We start from the raw sequence: 22752 nt of genomic DNA on the forward strand, positions 1-22752 counted from the left end.
AATGCTTTTGCAAGTAGCCGGCCCGAACAGCAACAACATTCTTAGTAACTGTTACAAAACTATTGTTCTTGCTTGTTGACAGGGCTACTGTATGTTGTTATCTACCTTAGTTGAGCAAGTCACTCTGGATAAGCTAAATGACTAAAATGGAAATGGAAATGTGAAAAGTAACATTCAAAATGAACTGCAAAGCACACTGGGTATTATTATTGGCCTTGTTTCGGGGCAGAGCTCATTAGAATAATACTCAGCAGTGCTTTGCAATTGTTAATTTTTACATTTATGTTGAGGTCATTTAGCAGGCGCTCTTATCCAAAGAGACTTAGATCATTGATCTTAAGACAGTTAGGTGAGACAACACATCACAATCGTATCAAGTACATTTTCCCTCAACAAAGTATTTATCAATATTTTTTATATTTATTTCATTTAACAAACACTCTTATCACATCATAGTGCTAACACACTTCTGATACCATTGCAGGGAGAAAGGGATTTCAGAAGGGGGTTCAGAAGATGTGAACCGTTAAAAAACATGGTATAGTAAAGTATTTAGTATTTTGAAAATACAAAATGCGTTGGAGCCCAGTGTAATTCAACTGACAAAATACTCAAAAGTAATTAAAATACATATTTCAAATACATAAATACAAATAATCTCTGCCTACTACCCAACACTCTGTTACACTTCCTTATCAAAGAAACCACACCCCCTGTAGATACACAGTACACAGTCAAGCAGGAAGCCACTCCCTCTCCTCTGGTGTAGAGCTCAATGAAACAGAAAGTAATATTTGACACTGCGATTGCTTAAAACCTACAGGAGAGAGAGCACCAAAATGGCAGAGAATCAGGAACTGTTCTGTTGCTCCATCTGTCTGGATCTACTGAAGGATCCGGTGACTACTGCCTGTGGACACAGTTACTGTATGGGCTGTATTAAAGAAAGCTGGGATCAGGATGATCTGAAAGGTTTCTACAGATGTCCCCAGTGCAGACAGACCTTTACCCCAAGACCTGTTCTGAAGAGAAACATTGTGCTGGCTGAAGTGGTGGAGAATCTGAAGAAGCCAGGAACCCAGGCTGCCCCCCCTCCTGCTCTGTGCTATGCTGGACCTGGAGATGTGGCGTGTGATTTCTGCACTGGGACCAGAAAGCAGAAAGCCCTCATGTCCTGTCTGGCATGTCTGGCCTCTTACTGTGAGACTCACCTCCAACTTCACTATGAATCTCCTGCTTTGAAGAAGCACAAGCTGGTCAAAGCCACCGCACAACTACAGGAGAAGATCTGCTCTCATCATGACAAACTGCTGGAGGTTTTCTGTCGTACCGATCAGCAGTGTATCTGTTATCAGTGTGTGATGGATGAACATAAAGGCCATGTTACAGTGTCAGCTGCAGCAGAGAGGACTGAGAAACAGGTAAGACCAGAACAACTTGTTGGTGACTGTCTGACAAACAAATAATTAAAGATACAGTAGGAACTAAGGATGTTTGAATATGAGATCATTCAAATTAAATTGATCCTCAGCAGAACAAATATGAACACAAACCTTGAGTATATAGATATGTTAACCCAGATTCTCCAAATGTATCACCATTTTCTAAAGTCAAACACTATTATCATTCTAAATGCCCTTTTTTCAGTCCAAACTCCTTGATACATGTAGGTATACAACAAAACTATGATCATTCACATAGAAACATAATAAAATCACACTGCAAAGGGACCATCAATATTTTAGACCTAGGGCCTCCCGGGTGGTGCAGTGGTTAAGGGCGCTGTACTGCAGTGCCAGCTGTGCCATCAGAGTCCCTGGGTTCGCGCCCAGGCTCTGTCGTAACCAGCCGCGACCGGGAGGTCCGTGGGGCGATGGGTTAGGGAGGAATTTGTCGGTAGGGATCTCCTCGCGCACCAGCGACTCCTGTGACGGGCCGGGCGCAGTGCGCGTGAGCCAAGGTTGCCAGGTGCACGGTGTAGCCTCCGACACATTGGTGCTGTTGGCTTCCGGGTTGGATGCGCACTGTGTTAAGAAGCAGTACGGCTGGTTGGGTTGTGTATCGGAGGACGCATGACATTCAACCTTCGTCTCTCCCGAGCCCGTACGGGAGTTGTAGCAAGATAGTAGCTACTACAACAATTGGATACCACGAAATTGGGGAGAAAAAGGGGTAAAATTCAACAACAAAAAAAAAATATATATATGGGCCCTATGTCACATTACTGGACAAATAGGGCTTGATAGCTCACTGAAGAGTGATTCTCCACAGAGGCAGCTGGGGATGAGTCAGCAGAAGGTCCAGCAGAGATTCCAGGAGAGAGAGAAGGAGCTGAAGGAGCTCCAACAGGCTGTGGAGTCTCTCAAGGTGAGTGTTGTTGACCAGAGGAGACATACCATTTCACTTCTCTCAAAGAGAGACATCCTGTTCCCATCCTGACATCCTGTTTGACCCCTTTCAGAGAATAGACTGCTTATGAACCCGGGTTTACTGCAGGAGAATGCAATATCTTGAACATTACACCAAGAGGACATTCCCTATTGGGCTGTGGGCCAACACCGAATTTGAAGTCGCAGGCGGGGCTATCTCATCACATAACCATGAGTAACCATGACCGACTCATGTCCCCTATGTATGAACATGGAGCCCTCTCTCTCTTGCAATTTTTCTCAATTCAAAGGGTTTTATTGACATGGGAAACATAGGTTTGCATTGCCAAATCAAGTGAAATAGATAACAAACAAAAGTGAAATAAACTATCAGAAATTAACAATAAACATTACACTCACAAAAGTTTCAAAGGTATAGAGACATTTCAAATCTTATAATTCAAGTGCAAACAGAGTGAGCTGTGTGCCAGAATGAGTTCTGGAGGTGAAATGGAAAGGAATGAGGGAGAGTTAAGTGAGGTAGAAGGTGTGGTGAAGACCTCAGAACCAGAGTCTGACATCAATGGACATGATAAAGAAGATTCTGGTGCAGTAGGAGTTACATTTAGGGAGAATGTGGATCCATACCTTTTGGCAGATCCATTTGTGGTTTCAGGGTGGGTGGTAAAGGAGTTGGGTGCAGTTGAATCAGTGAAGGTAACCTGTAGTGGACTTGTCATATTTGTTTGAGTTTCTTCTGACCAGAGGGAGTGGGCGCTCCGTGTCACACAACATGGGTCAAGATCTGTTTCTTGCTTTGCTCTTAGGAACAGGGCACCATTGAAAGGAGTGATTTCTAGGGTAGTGTTAAGTGTGGAGCAATTGAAGTTGAGGATTCCTGGTGTTTGTAATGCCCGCGGTTTGGTGTGACGCAGACCCGGTGGTGACCGTGGTGAAACAGAGGAGTCACTGTCAGTCCTTTTGAGTGTTTACCCAACAAAGTCATGTCAGGATACATCAGTTATCCTGTTATAGGTTTTGTGCCAAATCTGCTGCACTTTTTCAGGTGCAACGTTGATGGTCATGTTGCAGCAGTTTGTAGGAGGGAGATTCCAAGATGTGGGAAGTGTGCAGGAGGGCATGGGATAGAAAATGGTGTTGTTTCGGTGGATAAAGTTGTGTGTAGGGGTGCCCTGTTGTTGGGGATCGGAAGTGTCCAGTGAGAGATAGGCATGTTGAGGTGGCTACAGTCAGAGTAGTGCAGAAGGTGTCGTATGCTGAGGCAGTGAAGAAAGTAGAGGAGGATGGGTCAAGGGTGAGGGATCCTGAGAGGATCCCTGTGAGTAGTAGATCTGTGCAGCACAGAGGGATAGGACAACGAGTGATATATGCTTCAGTAAGGTTGGCTTCTTAGCGTTCATAGCAATGGTTATCAACTGTTCCGCAGAAATGGAACGCAAATCACAGAAAATAGATGTTGTGGTGGCAGCTGCAGAGAAGTATTTGGGCATACGACCCTGAGTTACAGGTTGTGTTGAGTGGTGGTGTCCCGTCCTCCCAGGGCGTTGACATGGTGCATGTCTCTCTCTCTCATTCCATCTCTCTCGCGGCAGTTGGTTGTGTGAGGGTCGTGAGGAGGGCTGCTATTCTTTTTTCTTTTGGTTGTTGTGTTCTTTCTTAGATTTTTTCAAATATTTTTTTTCTTGGTGGAGCGTTTGTTTATTGGTTTCCACTGTTTATCATTTTGAGTTGAGGGGGGAGTAGGGGTAGTTTGTTTGAGGTTGGGCGGCGTGATGGCCACGATGTCGTCAACCGAGTGGGGAAGAAACGCTGTCGTTCGTAGTGGCTTCACTTGCGTTCAGGAGAATAGTGTTTATTATGGACAAACAGATCCTTAAGGAGTTGCTTAGTTTTGGTAAATTTGAAAGTGGTTTTCGTGTGCTCTTGGCTGGGTGCCAAGCATAATTCCTTAAACATGTTGTCTCCTTCCGTAAGCAAGTATTGGTTTCTTAACGATGCAGAACAGCAGGTAAATGTCCACTTCAAGGTTAAGCAGGGGGATGGGTGGTACGCAGGGTTTGATAGCACATATTTTTCCGTGTTTTGAGTGTGTGGACTTATAAGAGGATAAGGATATAATGGTAACGCAGACAAGCCCGACCACCCGGCAGCGGGAGCTAGGACTCAGGGGGCGGAGGCTTGGTTTAGCTTTGCTATGGGACAGTCTACTGGAGGAAGTACCAGGGGGAAGAGAGTAGAGCAGGGCCAAGTGGTGGTGCGCAGGCAGCGGAGAGAAACGGTGGGGCGAGAGCTAGTGGGATGGTGGAGGTGAGGCGGGTTGCAGCTGGGCAACATGGGCAGAGGCAGGTTGCTGTAGTAATGGAGACTCCGGTGGGCTCATCCCAGGAAATATTTATTGCCAGCCATTGGGGAGGAGGCACTAATCAGGGAGGCAGACAGGGGAGGAGGAGGAAGGTTTTGTGCCAATGGAGGAGGAGGAAGAGGTGTGGTGAGTAGGCGGTAGCGGAGGAGGAGGAGGCCTCATTTTCAGGTGGCTCATTGGATCCAGAGCTGACAGCCAGTCAGCTGTCAGGAGGGCCCAGTATATACGGTGAGAGAACTTAAAAGGTTCCTGATGGAGACTAAAGTCTTATTTTATTGATCCTGGAAGGTTTTTAAGGTCAGTACAACTCGCGATGAAGGATGTGGGGTTTAGTGTCCTCTCACTCAGGATGCTGTATAGGCTAAGAAAATGGGCCATGGGTGCTTAAAACCTCTTTGGGCTGAGATCCCGCTAACGGGATCGATATGACAACAGCCAGTGAAAGTGCAGGGCGCCAAATTGAAAACAGAAATCTCATAATTAAAATTCCTCAAACATACAAGTATTTTACACCACTTTAAATATACACTTCTTGTTAATCCCACCACAGTGTCCGATATCAAAAAGGCTTTACAACGAAAGCAAACCAAACTATTATGTTAGGTCAGAGCCAAGTCACAGAAAAACAGCCAAAGAGAGGAGTCACAAAAAGCAGAAATAGAGATAAATGAATCATTAACCTTTGATGATCTTCATCGGATTACACTCATAGGACTTCATGTCACACAATACATGTATGTTTTGTTCGATAAAGTTCATATTTATATAATCAAAATCTCAGTATACATTGACGTGTTACGTTCAGCAGTTCCAAAACATCCGGTGATTTTGCAGAGAGCCACATCAATTTACAGAAATAATCATCATAAACATTGATGGAAGATACAACTATTATGCACGGAATTATGGATACACTTCTCCTTAATGCAACCGCTTTGTCAGATTTCAAAAAAGCTTTACCGAAAAAGCACACCATGCAATAATGTGAGTACAGCGCTCAGAGACCAAAACAACCCAAACAGATATCCGCCATGTTGTGTTGTCAACAGAAGTCAGAAATAGCATTATAAATATTCACTTACCTTTAATGATCTTCATCAGAATGCACTCCCAGGAATACCAGTTCCAAAAATAAATGCTTGTTTTGTTCGATAATGTCCAGCATTTATGTCCAAATACCTCCTTTTCCCCCGTGCGTTTAGCCCAGTAATCCAAATTCATGACGCGCGATCACTAGGTGCAGACGAAAAGTCAAAAATCTCTGTTACAGTCCGTAGAAACATGTCAAACGATGTATAGAATCAATCTTTAGGATGTTTTTAACATAAATCGTCAATAATGTTCCAATCTGAGAATTCCTATGTCTTCAGAAATGCAATGGAACTCAAGCTAACTCTCACGTGAACGCGCGTGACCAGCTCGTGGCTCTCTGGCAGACAGACCTCTGACTCATTACCCTCTCTTTCGCCCCCACTTCACAATAGAAGCATCAAACAAGGTTCTAAAGACTGTTGACATCTAGTGGAAGCCTTAGGAAGTGCAATTTGACCCCATAGACACTGTGCATTCGATAGGGAATGAGTTGAAAAACTACAAACCTCAGATTTCCCACTTCCTGGTTGGATTCTTTCTCAGGTTTTTGTCAACCATATGAATTCTGTTATACTCACAGACATCATTCAAACAGTTTTAGAAACTTCAGTGTTTTCTATCCAAATCTACTAATAATTTGCATTTATTAGTTTACTCTGGGCACCTTATTCATCCAAGCTACTCAATACTGCCCCCAGCCATAACAAGTTAAGAATCAGCTTAAATGTATATATTTTTTTTCTGGCATGGTGGCTTTATGGGCTTCTCTACTGGTTTCTGATTGTGGTGTTTTCCCTCCCACCTCTTATGGAGATTTCAAGGTTAGACTTCCTTAACATGAACAACGGCAGAGCCTGGGCGAATGTAAATGTGATTTTTTTGCAAAAGACACAGTGATGTGATTAATGAAGTGTATTGGGGTGTCTGGTGGAAGGGGCGTAGGTTCTGGAGTGGCAGGTAGCCTAGTGGTTAGAGCATTGGACTAGTAAGTGAAAGGTTGCAAGATCAAATCCCCGAGCTGACAAGGTAAAAATCTGTTATTCTGCCCCTGAACAAGGCAGTTAACCCACTGTTCCTAGGCTGTCCTTGAATATAAGAATTTGTTCTTATTGACTTGCCTAGTTTAAAAAAAGTTTCTGAGCCATGGCACAAATCTTAGTGCAGGTGTAGCAAAATAGGTGTGTAAGGGTAGGTTATTAGTGGTTAGAGCCAAAATCAATTATCTTGTTTTTGCTTTCATAAATGTGTATGTACGTACCTAGTACAGGGCTCAGTTCTCTGTTTCACCAGGGCCCAGGCAGGTGTCCTATCGTAAATGACATGTAATGCTCTTACAAGATACCACTTTTTCTCAAGATTCCAAGGCTTTTGCGATAGGTGGGGACAGCAGAAGGGGCGTTTGAGTCTCTTGGTCAGTTGTAGGACGTAGAGAAATCCCAGATTCTGGTTTTCTGTCAGCAGTATACAGATTTTTCCTCTTCAGAAGCCAGGAGAGTACTGGGGGAGCTTGAGCGGTTCATAAGTGAGGTGGAGGCTGAGCTGGTGGGGCAGGGTGGGGCAGGAAAATTATCTATCTGAACTACGTAGGGACCTAAGGGATTTATTTTCAGATGAAAGCAAAAGGAGCACTTGTAGGAGCTAGATTTTCTATGTTGAGAGAGATGGACGCTCTCAGCTATTTTGGGTTGGAAAACAGTGACGAAACTAAAACAAATCCATTGTTTACATTTATCTGATGGGCATGCAACTTCTGTTGTGGGGGAGATGAGGGAGCCTGTTGCAGAAAAATCAAATGGACTTTTCCCTGGCCTTTCACAGACAAGCCCGACCACCCCATGTTGCGTGAGTTCGTTGGGGTGGGTGAACTGCTGCTAAGCTGTAAACAGGCGGCTTTGACTCTCCTGCCCAAAAAAGGGGATTTGAGCGACTTAAAGAACTGGAGGCCTGTGGTATTCCTCTGTGTGGACTATAAGGTCTTTGCCAAGATCCTCGCTAACAGATGTTGTGGAAATTCTTACACAGGGACACTCAAAGTCAATCTTAAATAAACATCCTTTATTTTTCAGCACCCTAGAGAGGTTCCAACCAACTCAATGCACCACAGACAAGTTATATTTGCATGATATAGTATAATTAATTAATAATTACCGTTTTGGTTCATTCATGTGACCGACCAACACTGGTTCATAACATGTGAAAGACCAATACCTCACAAGACTTCTTCTCTCTAAGCTGAGACCTTGAAACTGAGATATCTTTCGTTCTCAAAACAAGGTCTGGGCGTACTGCCAAATTGCAGCTCCTGATAGTGAGGATTCGTTCACTCAGCCACTTGCATGAACACAGAAATTGGTTTTTAGAACAGCACATGAATAGAACACAGAAATGTGTTATAAGAGCACAAACATTAAAATGTCCAATACACAGACTCAAGTCCCACCTGGACTCTATTGTACACAAGGACCAAATGTACCATGTACCAGGATGCTCAATAACAGGCAATCTGTTCATAATCAGGAGGAAGCCTTTGATAGGGTGGACCATGAATATCTGTTCAATGTGTTGTTTTGGTTGTGGGGAGAATTTTGTGGCCTGTTTTTAAGTGTTGTATGCTGGGGCTTCATGTATGGTCAAGGTGGGGCCAGTCTGGGTAGGGCGGGGCATTCACCAGGGATGCCCTCTGTCGGCAGTTATACACTCATGTTATTGAGCCCTTTCTAGGCCCTTTCTGGACCTAAGCTGGAGGCTACAGGGAGTGTGGGGGCCAGGCATAGGTTTGGGGATAGTCATGGCAGTGTCAGCATACGTTGATGACGTCTGTGTTGGTTAGGGATGAGCAGGACCTACGACCCTGGAGAATAGTTTGAGGGTGTATGAGGGGGCGTCTTCTGCTTAGGTAAACTGGGGCAAGAGTGAGACTCTGTTTTTTCTGATCGGGGCATCACTGGCTGAGGGAGGCGGTGCTGTACCTGCCTGTTAAGGAGGGTGGACAAGGCCTGGTGGACCTGGAGAGCGCAGGTGCTACTGTATCGTACGGAGGTGGGTTAGATGGTGCCAACATGTGCTCTGTCGAGGAGGGCTGGTGATTTGGTGCTGGATCAGCAGCTGTTCATCATGAGAACAAAGAGACTCAATACAGCAGGGGTCTCATTTCTATGCTGCAGTACTGAGGGCCTGGAAGATGCTGAGGCCCACACGAGAGGGAGGTGTGGTGCCTGGACCGTGGGTATAGGAGGAGCACATCTTCCACAACCCACTGATCCCGTTGAGGTCTGCTCATTTAGCCACCCTGCAGGGACCTTTAATCTCTCTAGGGGGTGTGGGATGCTACCGTCCCACCTGGCCAACATCCAGTGAAATTGCAGAGCGCCAAATTCAAAAACAGAAATACTCATTATAAAAATTCTTAAAAAATACAAGTGTTATACATCGGCTTAAAGATTAACTTCTTGTTCATCCAACCGCGGTGTCAGATTTCAAAAGGGTTTTACGGCAAAAGCATACCATGCGATTATCTGAGTCCTACGTCAATGGATACTGTAATGGCATTCAATACTTCCTGAATGGATTTTTCTCAGGTTTTCGCCTGCCATATCAGTTATGTTATACTCACAGACATTATTTTAACAGTTCTGGAAAGTTTAGAGTGTTTTCTATCCAAATCTACCAAGTAAATGCATATCCTCTGGGCCTGAGTAGCAGGCAGTTTACCTTGGGCACCCTTTTCATCCGGAGATGAAAATAGTGCCCCCTACCCTAGTGAGGTTAATGGGAACAGGTTTGTACATCAGGCGGGAAACAGTGAGGAGGGGTATGGAGCAGCCTGAGGAGGGGCCACAAACATTTTCACAACTGCAAGTGACAGTAGAGCCTGGGGGAGTTTGAGGAGGTGCTGGGTAAGGTGCTGTACACCCTCAGTGTCAAGGTTAGACACATCAGGAGCCTAGCAGGAGTGAAGGGGCATCAGTGGCAGGGGTTTGTGGGGGATGAGAGCATGGCAGGGTATAGGTGGAAGGTCTATAAGCTCCCAGTGCTGGAAAGGTCAGGGGTCTTCCAGTGGAGGCTATGACATGGAGCCCTGGACACCAATAGCTGGTTGGCTTGGATTGACCTGGGTGTTGGGGAGGGGTGTCCGTTTTCTGCAATGGCAGACTGTTTATCTTTTTTTGTGTTGCCAGGGTAATGCCATTACTGTTGATGCCTTACTGTTGATGCCTTAGTGTTACAAAATGATCAACCGTGTGGAGATGTTTCAGGAGGTATTAGGGCTCAGGGGGGCTGTCTGTATGGCTGGAGAGGAAGGGGTTGGATGTACGGTTGGAACGTGGTGCTGGATGGTGTATTGTACTGTGACATTGGGTACTGTATAATGTGATTGTGTGGAGGTTGTGGTGGCACACAATGTGCTTTTAGGAGGGGTTAGTGTAATGAGGATGGCTCATTAAAGTAAGACAAGTCAGTTCTGTCTCTCCCCCCCCCCCCCCCCTCAACCTCTCAACCTCTCAACAGCGCTCTGCACAGGCAGCAGTGGAGGACAATGATCAGATCTTCACTGAGCTGATACGCTCCATTGAGAGAAGGCGCTCTGAGGTGAAGAAGCTGATCAGAGCCCAAGAGAAGGCTCAGGTGAGTCAAGCTGAAGGACTCCTGGAGCAACTGAAGCAGGAGATAGCTGAGCTGAGGAAGAGAAGCACTGAGCTGGAGCAGCTCTCACACACAGAGGATCACATCCATTTCCTCCAGGTAACTAAACTGCCTTGATACATGTGATACATCATTATTTTTTGTCTGTCTTTCTGTTCTGTCTCATTTTTATATCTCTCTCTCTCTCTCTCTCTCTCTCTCTCTCTTTATCTATCTCTCTCTCTCTCTCTCTCTCTCTCTGTCCCTCTCTCCAGAGTTATCAGTCTCTCGCCAGTATCAGTGTATCTTCAGACTTACCCAGCATCATTGTCCGTCCTCTTCAGTACTTTAGAGATGTGAGTAAGACTGTGTCTGAACTGAGAGAGAAAGTAGAAGACTTCCTTAAAGGAGAATGGACCAAGATCTCCACTACAGGTGTGTTGAAATTCTACTACAATACTAAGTCCTGTAAATCTAAACTGTAGTGCAATAAAAAGGTCTTACAGCCATCACCTTAGACATGTGGAATATCAAATCAAATTGTATTTCTCACATGCGATGAATACAACAGGTGTAGACATTAGTGTGAAATGCTTACTTACAACCCTTAACCAATAACGCAGTTTAAGAAATCTGGGGTTAAGAAAACATTTACTAAATTAAATAAATAAATAACTAAAATAAAAAGTAACACAATAAAATAACAATACCGAGGCTATATACAGGGGGTACCGGGACCGAGTCGATGTGCGGGGGTCAGGTTAGTCAAGATAATTTATACAATGGCCGGGTGGCTGTTTGGTTAATTGGTCAGCAGTCTTATGGCTTGGGGGTAGAAGCTGTTAAGGAGCCTTGAACATGGTATGATGATAACATTCCTTCTCTCTGTCAATGTGTTTGTGTGTCTGTAGTGAATATAGTGGATGTTGTACTGCCTCCAGAGCCAAAGACCAGAGAACAGTTCTTACAATGTGAGTAACTAACAGTCTCTTTTTACTGACACTCCTAACAATCCCTGTGGAAATGTATAGCAATAGTAGATCTAATAAAAGACTGGGTATCTATCTGACTCATATTTCTCTGATCTCTGCTGTGCTCTAATCAAAGACAGGGTAGATACAGTATCTGACTTAACTTATTGTTCTAACTCCCCTCATTGGTCTCTGCTCTGCTCTTCTCCCAGATTCCTGTCAGCTCACACTGGACCCAAACACAGCACACACACGCCTCTCTCTGTCTAAAGGGAACAGAAAGGTGACCTATACAGGCCAAGTCCAACCATATCCTGATCATCCAGACAGATTCACAAATGACTTGATGGTGCTGTGTAGAGAGGGTCTGTCTAGACGCTGTTACTGGGAGGTGGAGTGGAGTGGGCTGTGTGTTATTACAGCAGTCTCATATAAAGACATCAGCAGAACAAGGAGAAGTAATACATTTGGACTCAATGACAAGTCTTGGAGTTTACACTACTATAGTGATGGTTATTGGTTCAGACACAATAGTGTTAGGACGAAAGTACCAGGCGTTCAGTCCTCCAGAGTAGGAGTGTACCTGGATCACAAGGCAGGTACTCTGTCCTTCTACAGTGTCTCTGACACAATGACCCTCCTCCACAGAGTCCAGACCACATTCACTCAGCTCCTCTATCCTGGGTTTTCTATCGATTGTATTTTCTCTGGTACTGCTGAGCTGGTTAAACTGTAGTAAGGGCCCATTTACTAAATTAATTAAAATTATTCAAATGCAAAGTTTTCATCTTGTACATCAAAATGTCTCTATGGTACTTCTGAGCTGGTTAAACTGTAGTAGGGTCCACATAGATACTAGTCATGCTGGTGTAGTCTATAGCTGAGCTGGTTAAACTGTAGTAGGGTCTCCACATAGATACTAGTCATGCTGGTGTAATCTATAGCTGAGCTGGTTAAACTGTAGTAGGGTCCACATAGATACTAGTCATGCTGGTGGTGATGGTCCCCAGATGTGATGATCCATTCTGCTCTGGTTTTCTTTACAACATATATATTTTTGACTGATTTGATCTTCAGAGATTTCATGCATTAAAATATAATGTTTATATCTTGAATTTTGTTGTATCTTTTTTAACTAATTTGCTCTTATTAATTAACTAAGTCAGTTAATAAGAACAAATTCTTGCTTACAACGATGGCCTACCCCGGACAACCCCTCCCCTACCCCGGCCAACCCCTCTCCTACCCCGGCCAACCCCTCCCCTAACTCGGACGACGCTGGGCCAATTGTGCGCCGCCATATGGGACTCCCGATCACGGCCGGTTGTGATACATCCCGGGATCGAACCTGGTTATGTAGTGACGCCTTTGACCGCTGCGCCACTCGGCAGGCAATCTCTATGTAGTTGTCCTCTGTGGCTTGGAACAGATAGTAACTAAACTATATTGCCTGGTTTTCCGGACACAGATTAATCCTAAAAAGAATGTTCAATATAGATGTCCAGTAAACAGGCCCTAAATTTGGCAGATTTTATGCTCCCATACTGCTCAGTCAAGCAGTGTTAAAACTGTCCAGAAGGTGGTGCTCTTGACAAAACAACAAAAACAGCAGATGCTGTACGTATTCAAATGTTGCCTATTTCTGTAAACAGGCTGGACACAACAAGAGTTAGAGTTAGGGGAGGGTTTCGAATTAGGGGAGAGTTTGGCCGGCCGGGATATCCTTGTCCCATCGCTCTGTAGCAACTCCTGTGGCGGGCAATGCGCATGCACTCTGACACGGTCACCAGGTATATGATGTTTCCTCCGACATAAAATATTTTTTTTGTGGATGGGTATAATTTGTATGTATAAAATAGTCATATTTAAAATGACTAAATCTGGGATTTTTTTTAATACATTTGTTTAAATTTGTCACGACTTCATTCAAAGTCGATGCCTCTCCTTGTTCGGGTGGTGTTCGGCAGGCGACGTCGCCGGTCTTCTAGCCATCGCCGATCCATTTTTAATTTTCCATTTGTTTTGTCTCGTTTTCACACACACCTGGTTCTCATTTTCCTCATTATGTGTTGTGTATTTAACCCTCTGTTTTCCCCCCCATGTCTTTGTGTGGTATTGTTTATTCTATGTTCATGTATGCGCACGTTAGGCTGGTTTGCGCTGGGTTATGTTCAACCCGTATTTTGTATTTCATGATGTGCTTTTGGTTCGCCAAAATAAAAGGCTCCGTGTTGCTACCAACTATCTGCTCTCCTGCGCCTGACTTTTCTACAGTCCTTAATGCATACCTTGACAGAATACCACACCACCTACGGAGTCAGCAGGAGCAGGTACCTATGGTAACGGATTCGAGGAGCGCATCCATGAGCACACAGCGTTAATTCACCATCTCGGCACCGCCATGGACCCCATCGTCCAGACGATGGATCGCTGGGAGAGACAGGGAGGTTCTAGTACCTCCCCCAGCACAAAAGGGGTCCTCACTACCCGTCCCTCCTGTACCCGGTTCCAGTGGGATGCGTCTCGCCCTTCCCGGGGAGTATGATGGGACGGCGGCACGGTGCCAGTGCTTCCTACTACAGCTGGACCTCTACCTGGGCACCGTTTATCCAGCTCCCTCGGGAAGGGAGAGGGTGGCCGCCCTCGTTTCGTACCTCTCAGGGCGAGCTCTGGAGTAGGCCAATGCCGTGTGGGGAGAAGGGTTTACACGCCGTTTCCGGGCAGTCTTTGACCATGCGCCCGAGGGTAGAGCGGCGGGTGAAAGTCTGTTCCACCTGAGGCAGGGAACGAGGAATTTCGGACCTTGGCCGCCAGAACGGGATGGAGCGACAGGGCCCTCATCGACCACTACCGTTGCAGCCTGCGCGAGGATGTCTGTCGGGAGTTGGCCTGCAGGGATACCACTCTTACCTTCGACCAGCTGGTGGACATGTCCATTCGGTTGGATAACCTGCTGTCACCCGCGGACGTCCAGAGAGGGCTCTGTTGATTCCCGTTCCCAACACCACCGCTCCGGTGCCTATGGAGCTGAGAGGTGCTGCGCACAGGGAGACCGGAGGAGAGGCTTTCAAGTGTACCATCTGTGTCCGCAGAGGTCACACTGCTGGTCGGTGCCGTGTTGGTTCCTCTAGGGTTCGTGGCAGCAGGCAGGGCACTCTGGCGTCACCCCAGGTGAGAAGGCACCATTCTCACCTAGAGCCCTCTGTTACACACGTGTTTTTGTTTGTCACTTTTCCGGAGTTTTCCCCGCATTCCAAGCATAAGGCGCTCGTCAATTCAGGCGCGGCTGGGAATTTTATTGACAGATCATTTGCCCATAGTCTAGGGATCCCCATCGTTCCCGTGGATGTGTCCTTCCCCGCTCACGCCTTAGATAGTCGGCCATTAGGGTCAGGGTTGATTAGGGAGGTCACAGTTCCTTTGGGCATGGTGACGCAGGGGGGTCATACGGAGAGAATTAGCCTCTTCCTTATTGACTCTCCTGCATTTACCGTGGTGCTGGGCCTACTCCGGTTAGCTTGTCATAACCCCACTGTTTCTTGGCCACAAAGGGCTCTCACGGGGTGGTTGCAGGAGTGCTCAGGTAGATGTTTAGGAGTTTCCGTTGGTGTTACTACGGTGGAGAGTCCAGAACAGGTCTCCACCGTGCGCATTCCCCCTGAATATGCCGAATTGGCTCTCACCTTCTCCAAAAAGAAGGCGACTAAATTACCACCTCATCAACGGGGCGATTGTGCGATAGATCTCTTGGTAGACGCTGTACTTCCCAGGAGTCACATGTATCCCCCTCACAGGCGGAGACGTAGGCTATGGAAACATATGAATCCCTGCATCAGGGGTACATTCGGGTTCTCCACTTCACCCGCCTCCTCAAGTTTATTTTTTGTGAAGAAGAAGGAGGGAGGTCTGCGCCCGTGTATTGACTATCGTGGTCTGAATCAGATCACGGCGAGGTATAGTTACCCGCTACCACTCATAGCCTCAGCGACAGAGTCAATGCACGGGGCGCGCTTCTTCACCAAACTAGATCTCAGGAGCGCTTATAACCTGGTGCGTATCCGGGAGGGAGATGAGTGGAAGATGGTTTTGTCACTGGAATTTCATAATTACTATTAATTATACATCAATTAAATAACTCAGTCTATTTTATAAGAATTTGTAAGATTCCTATTTGCATAAAATAGACAGAGACCAGTCTTGTCAAAATTAGATAGTAGTATTTATTCTCGGAGCGCGCAGCCATGTAACCATGAACAACAGTTGATAAACAAAATATGATGTCATTGGTTCTAGAATGAATCTCCTCCTCTCGACCAAGACAAAGCAGGTTTAAAAGTTCTTTCCGACCTACTAGCGCACACACATGACACACAATATAACTGAATTAACTCTTGACCCCTCACCATTATCCATCACCACTTAGCTGACAGTTCCAGTTAACGGAAAACCTGGGAAAGCACTCACTGCCTTATCTAAACATCCAAATCAAATCAAATTGTATTTGTCACATACACATGGTTAGCAGATGTTAATGCGAGTGTAGCGAAATGCTTGTGCTTCTAGTTCGACAATGCAGTAATAACCAATGAGTAATCTAACCTAACAATTCCAAAACTACTACCTCATACACACAAGTGTAAAGGGATAAAGAATATGTACATAAAGATATATGAATGAGTGATGGTACAGAACGGCATAGGCAAGATGCAGTAGATGGTATCGAGTACAGTATATACATATGAGATGAGTAATGTAGGGTATGTAAACAAAGTGGCATAGTTTAAGTGGCTAGTGATACATGTATTACATAAAGATGCAGTAGATGATATAGAGTACAGTATATACATATGAGATGAGTAATGTAGGGTATGTAAACATTATATTAAGTAGCATTGTTTAAAGTGACTAGTGATATATTTTACATCAATTTCCATCAATTCCCATTATTAAAGTGTCTGGAGTTGAGTCAGTGTGTTGGCAGCAGCCACTCAATGTTAGTGGTGGCTGTTTAACAGTCTGATGGCCTTGAGATAGATGCTGTTTTTCAGTCTCTTGGTCTCTGCTTTGATGCACCTGCACTGAGCTCGCCTTCTGGATGATAGCGGGGTGAACAGGCAGTGGCTCGGGTGGTTGTTGTCCTTGATGATTTTTATGGCCTTCCTGTGACATCGGGTGGTGTAGGTGTCCTGGAGGGCAAGTAGTTTGCCCCCAGTGATGCGTTGTGCAGACCTCACTACCCTCTGGAGAGCCTTACGGTTGTGGGCGGAGCAGTTGCCGTACCAGGCGGTGATACAGCCCGACAGGATGCTCTCGATTGTGCATCTGTAGAAGTTTGTGAGTGCTTTTGGTGACAAGCCAAATTTCTTCAGCCTCCTGAGGTTGAAGAGGCGCTGCTGCGCCTTCTTCACAACGCTGTCTGTGTGGGTGGACCAATTTAGTTTGTCTGTGATGTGTACGCCAAGGAACTTAACTTACTACCCTCTCCACTACTGTCCCATCGATGTGGATAGGGGGGTGCTCCCTCTGCTGTTTCCCGAAGTCCACGATCATCTCCTTAATTTTGTTGACGTTGAGTGTGAGGTTATTTTCCTGACACCACACTCCGAGGGCCCTCACCTCCTCCCTGTAGGCCGTCTCGTCATTGTTGGTAATCAAGCCTACCACTGTAGTGTCGTCCGCAAACTTGATGATTGATTTGGTGGCGTGCATGGCCACGCAGTCGTGGGTGAACAGGGAGTACAGGAGAGGGCTCAGAACGCACCCTTGTGGGGCCCCAGTGTTGAGGATCAGCGGGGTGGAGATGTTGTTACCTACCCTCACCACCTGTGGGAGGCCCATCAGGAAGTCCAGTACCCAGTTGCACAGGGCGGGGTTGAGACCCAGGGTCTCGAGCTTGATGACGAGTTTGGAGGGTACTATGGTGTTAAATGCTGAGCTGTAGTCGATGAACAGCATTCTCACATAGGTATTCCTCTTGTCCAGATGGGTTAGGGCAGTGTGCAGTGTAGTTGAGATTGCATCGTCTGTGGACCTATTTGGGCGGTAAGCAAATTGAAGTGGGTCTAGGGTGTCAGGTAGGGTGGAGGTGATATGGTCCTTGACTAGTCTCTCAAAGCACTTCATGATGACGGAAGTGAGTGCTACGGGGTGGTAGTCGTTTAGCTCAGTTACCTTAGCTTTCTTGGGAACAGGGACAATGGTGGCCCTCTTGAAGCATGAGCTAAGTTGCGTCGGTTCAACCATTGGTTAACTACCCTTTCTGCTTACTTAAAAAAAAACACTTCCAATCTTCTCCAACCTGGCTGGAATGGTATTTATTTAATTTAATTACCCCCTGTTTCAGGCTCCACAATCCCTCACTTATGAATTCAAATTGTTAATCAGATATAATAAAACAGAGTATAAGTTTACTTAGTTACAGTTCTATTTATAATGGGGATATTGTTTAGTCATTTATTCATAAAATTCTGGGCACTATGAGTACCTTGTCATGCTGTACGGGTTGATGAACTTCTGTCACGACTTCTTCCGAAGTCACTCCCTATTCATGTCCATGTAGACTAATAAACAGTACATAATACACTCCCACATCATATCCATGGAGACAAATATTTGATTTATTTTACCTTTATTTAACTAGGCAAGTCAGTTAAGAACAAATTCTTATTTTCAATGACAGCCTAGGAACAGTGGGTTAACTGCCTTGTTCAAGAGCAGAATGACAGATTTGTACATTGTCAGCTCGGGGATTCGAACTTGCAACCTTTCAGTTACTAGTCCAACGCGATATGACCATTTATACAAGTGGTAATCAAAGTCTTATTGTGGAAAAAATGGGGTCCCTAATGAAAAAGTTTTAATACCATTTAAACTGACTGTTGAATACCACTGATCTAAACTGACTGTTGAATACCACTGATCTAAACTGACTGTCTAAAACTGACTGTTGAATACCACTGATCTAAACTGACTGTTGAATACCACTGATCTAAACTGACTGTCTAAAACGGACAATTAAAAACTACTGATCTAAACTGACTGTCTAAAACTGACTGTTGAATACCACAGATCTAAACTGACTGTCTAAAACTGACTGTTGAATACCACTGATCTCAACTGACTGTTGAATACCACTGATCTAAACTGACTGTTGAATACCACTGATCTAAACTGACTGTTGAATACCACTGATCTAAACTGACTGTTGAATACCACTGATCTAAACTGACTGTCTAAAACGGACAATTAAAAACTACTGATCTAAACTGACTGTCTAAAACTGACTGTTGAATACCACTGATCTAAACTGACTGTCTAAAACTGACTGTTGAATACCACTGATCTAAACTGACTGTTGAATACCACTGATCTAAGCTGACTGTCTAAAACGGACTGTTGAATACCACTGATCTAAACTGACTGTTGAATACCACTGATCTAAACTGACTGTCTAAAACTGACTGTTGAATACCACTGATCTAAACTGACTGTTGAATACCACTGATCTATACTGACTGTTGAATACCACTGATCTAAACTGACTGTCTAAAACGGACAATTAAAAACTACTGATCTAAACTGACTGTCTAAAACTGACTGTTGAATACCACTGATCTAAACTGACTGTTGAATACCACTGATCTAAACTGACTGTCTAAAACTGACTGTTGAATACCCCTGATCTAAACTGACTGTCTAAAACTGACTGTTGAATACCACTGATCTAAACTGACTGTTGAATACCACTGATCTAAACTGACTGTCTAAAACTGACTGTTGAATACCACTGATCTAAACTGACTGTCTAAAACGGACTGTTGAATACCACTGATCTAAACTGACTGTTGAATACCACTGATCTAAACTGACTGTCTAAAACTGACTGTTGAATACCACTGATCTAAACTGACTGTTGAATACCACTGATCTAAACTGACTGTTGAATACCACTGATCTAAACTGACTGTCTAAAACTGACTGTTGAATACCCCTGATCTAAACTGACTGTCTAAAACTGACTGTTGAATACCACTGATCTAAACTGACTGTTGAATACCACTGATCTAAACTGACTGTCTAAAACGGACTGTTGAATACCACTGATCTAAACTGACTGTCTAAAACTGACTGTTGAATACCAATGATCTAAACTGACTGTCTAAAACGGACAATTAAAAACTACTGATCTAAACTGACTGTCTAAAACTGACTGTTGAATACCACTGATCTAAACTGACTGTCTAAAATTGACTGTTGAATACCACTGATCTAAACTGACTGTTGAATACCACTGATCTAAACTGACTGTCTAAAACTGACTGTTGAATACTCCTGATCTAAACTGACTGTCTAAAACTGACTGTTGAATACCACTGATCTAAACTGACTGTTGAATACCACTGATCTAAACTGACTGTCTAAAACTGACTGTTGAATACCACTGATCTAAACTGACTGTCTAAAACTGACTGTTGAATACCACTGATCTAAACTGACTGTCTAAAACTGACTGTTGAATACCACTGATCTAAACTGACTGTCTAAAACTGACTGTTGAATACCCCTGATCTAAACTGACTGTCTAAAACTGACTGTTGAATACCACTGATCTAAACTGACTGTTGAATACCACTGATCTAAACTGACTGTTGAATACCACTGATCTAAACTGACTGTCTAAAACTGACTGTTGAATGCCACTGATCTAAACTGACTGTCTAAAACGGACAATTAAAAACTACTGATCTAAACTGACTGTCTAAAACTGACTGTTGAATACCACTGATCTAAACTGACTGTCTAAAACTGACTGTTGAATACCACTGATCTAAACTGACTGTTGAATACCATTGATCTAAACTGACTGTCTAAAATGGACAATTGAAAACTACTGATCTAAACTGACTGTTGAAAACCACTGATCTAAACTGACTGTTAAAAACCACTGATCTAAACTGACTGTTGAATACCATTGATCTAAACTGACTGTTGAATACCACTGATCTAAACTGACTGTCTAAAACTGACTGTTGAATACCACTGATCTAAACTGACTGTTGAATACCACTGATCTAAACTGACTGTTGAATACCACTGATCTAAACTGACTGTTGAATACCACTGATCTAAACTGACTGTCTAAAACTGACTGTTGAATGCCACTGATCTAAACTGACTGTCTAAAACGGACAATTAAAAACTACTGATCTAAACTGACTGTCTAAAACTGACTGTTGAATACCACTGATCTAAACTGACTGTCTAAAACTGACTGTTGAATACCACTGATCTAAACTGACTGTTGAATACCATTGATCTAAACTGACTGTCTAAAATGGACAATTGAAAACTACTGATCTAAACTGACTGTTGAAAACCACTGATCTAAACTGACTGTCTAAAACTGACTGTTGAATGCCACTGATCTAAACTGACTGTCTAAAACGGACAATTAAAAACTACTGATCTAAACTGACTGTCTAAAACTGACTGTTGAATACCACTGATCTAAACTGACTGTCTAAAACTGACTGTTGAATACCACTGATCTAAACTGACTGTTGAATACCATTGATCTAAACTGACTGTCTAAAATGGACAATTGAAAACTACTGATCTAAACTGACTGTTGAAAACCACTGATCTAAACTGACTGTTGAATACCACTGATCTATACTGACTGTCTAAAACTGACTGTTGAATACCACTGATCTAAACTGACTGTCTAAAACTGACTGTTGAATACCACTGATCTAAACTGACTGTTGAATACCATTGATCTAAACTGACTATCTAAAACTGACTGTTGAATACCACTGATCTAAACTGACTGTCTAAAACAGACAATTGAAAACTACTGATCTAAACTGACTGTTGAAAACTATTGATCTAAACTGACTGTCTAAAATTGACTGTTGAATACCCCTGATCTAAACTGACTGTCTAAAACTGACTGTTGAATACCACTGATCTAAACTGACTGTTGAATACCATTGATCTAAACTGACTATCTAAAACTGACTGTTGAATACCACTGATCTAAACTGACTGTCTAAAACAGACAATTGAAAACTACTGATCTAAACTGACTGTTGAAAACTATTGATCTAAACTGACTGTCTAAAACTGACTGTTGAATACCCCTGATCTAAACTGACTGTCTAAAACTGACTGTTGAATACCACTGATCTAAACTGACCATCAATGAAATGAATACACAGTACTGTACATTTAATATATATATAAAAGTATGTGGACATCCCTTCAAATTATTGGATTTTGCTACTTCAGCCACACCCGTTGCTGACAGGTGTATAACATTGAGCACACAGCCATGCAATCTCCATAGATAAACATTGGCAGAAGAATGACCTTACTGAATAGCTCATTGAGTTTCAACGTGGCACCGTCATAGGATGCCACCTTTCCAACAAGTCAGTTCAAATTTCTGCCATGCTAGAGCTGCCTTGGTCAACTGTAAGTGCTGTTATTGTGGAAACGTCTAGGAACAACAACGGGTCAGCCTCGAAGTAGTAGGCCACACAAGCTCACAGAACGGGACTGCCAAGTCCTGAAGCACGTAACGCGTAGAAATCGTCTGTCCTCGGTTGCAACACTCAGTATCGAGTTCCAAACTGCCTCTAGAAGCAACGTCAGCACAATAACTGTTCATCAGGAGCTTCATGAAATGGGTTTCCATGGCCTAGTAGCCACACACAAGACTAAGATCACCGTGTGCAACGCCAAGCGTCGGCTGGAGGGGTGTAAAACTTGCATCCATTGGTCTCTGGAGCAGTGGATATGCGTTCTCTGGAATGATGAATCAAGCTTCATCATTTGGTAGTCCAACGGACGAATCTGGGTTTGGCAGATGCCAGGAGAACGTTACCTGCCCCAACGTATAGTGCCAAGTATAAAGCTTGGTGGAGGAGGAGGAATAATGGTCTGGGGCTGTTTTTCACTGTTAGGGCTAGACCTCTTAGTTCCAGTAAAGGGACATCTTAACGCTACAGCATACAATGACATTCTAGACAATTCTGTGCTTTTTGGGGAAGGCCTAATTGCCAAACATCAGTGCCGGACCTCACAAATGCTCTTGTGGCTGAATGGAAGTCCCCGCAGCAATGTTCCAACATCTAGTGGAAAGCCTTCCCAGAAGAGTAGAGGCTGTTATAGCAGGAAAGGGGGGTCCAACTCCATATTAATGCCCATGATGTTGGGAGATGTTTGACAAGCAGGGGTCCACATACCTTTGGTCATGTAGTGTACATAAATAAACCAAGTGGAACTCCAGCTCTACAGGGGATGAAGGTAG

General features: G+C 44.0%; 1 protein-coding gene across 1 annotated transcript; it reads left to right on the top strand.

Annotated features, from left to right (window-relative positions):
* The first annotated feature begins 767 nt into the window (after positions 1 to 767).
* LOC139406416 (tripartite motif-containing protein 16-like) lies at positions 768 to 12553 on the top strand. Its single transcript, XM_071148969.1, has 6 exons — positions 768 to 1421; positions 2272 to 2367; positions 10354 to 10587; positions 10743 to 10902; positions 11379 to 11438; positions 11651 to 12553. Exons 1-6 carry the CDS (start codon positions 840 to 842, stop codon positions 12172 to 12174), a joined length of 1656 nt encoding a protein of 551 aa, XP_071005070.1. The 5' UTR covers positions 768 to 839; the 3' UTR covers positions 12175 to 12553.
* The last annotated feature ends 10199 nt before the right edge of the window (positions 12554 to 22752 follow it).

Source organism: Oncorhynchus clarkii, chromosome 4, assembly GCF_045791955.1.
Source record: "Oncorhynchus clarkii lewisi isolate Uvic-CL-2024 chromosome 4, UVic_Ocla_1.0, whole genome shotgun sequence".
NCBI lineage: Eukaryota > Metazoa > Chordata > Actinopteri > Salmoniformes > Salmonidae > Oncorhynchus > Oncorhynchus clarkii.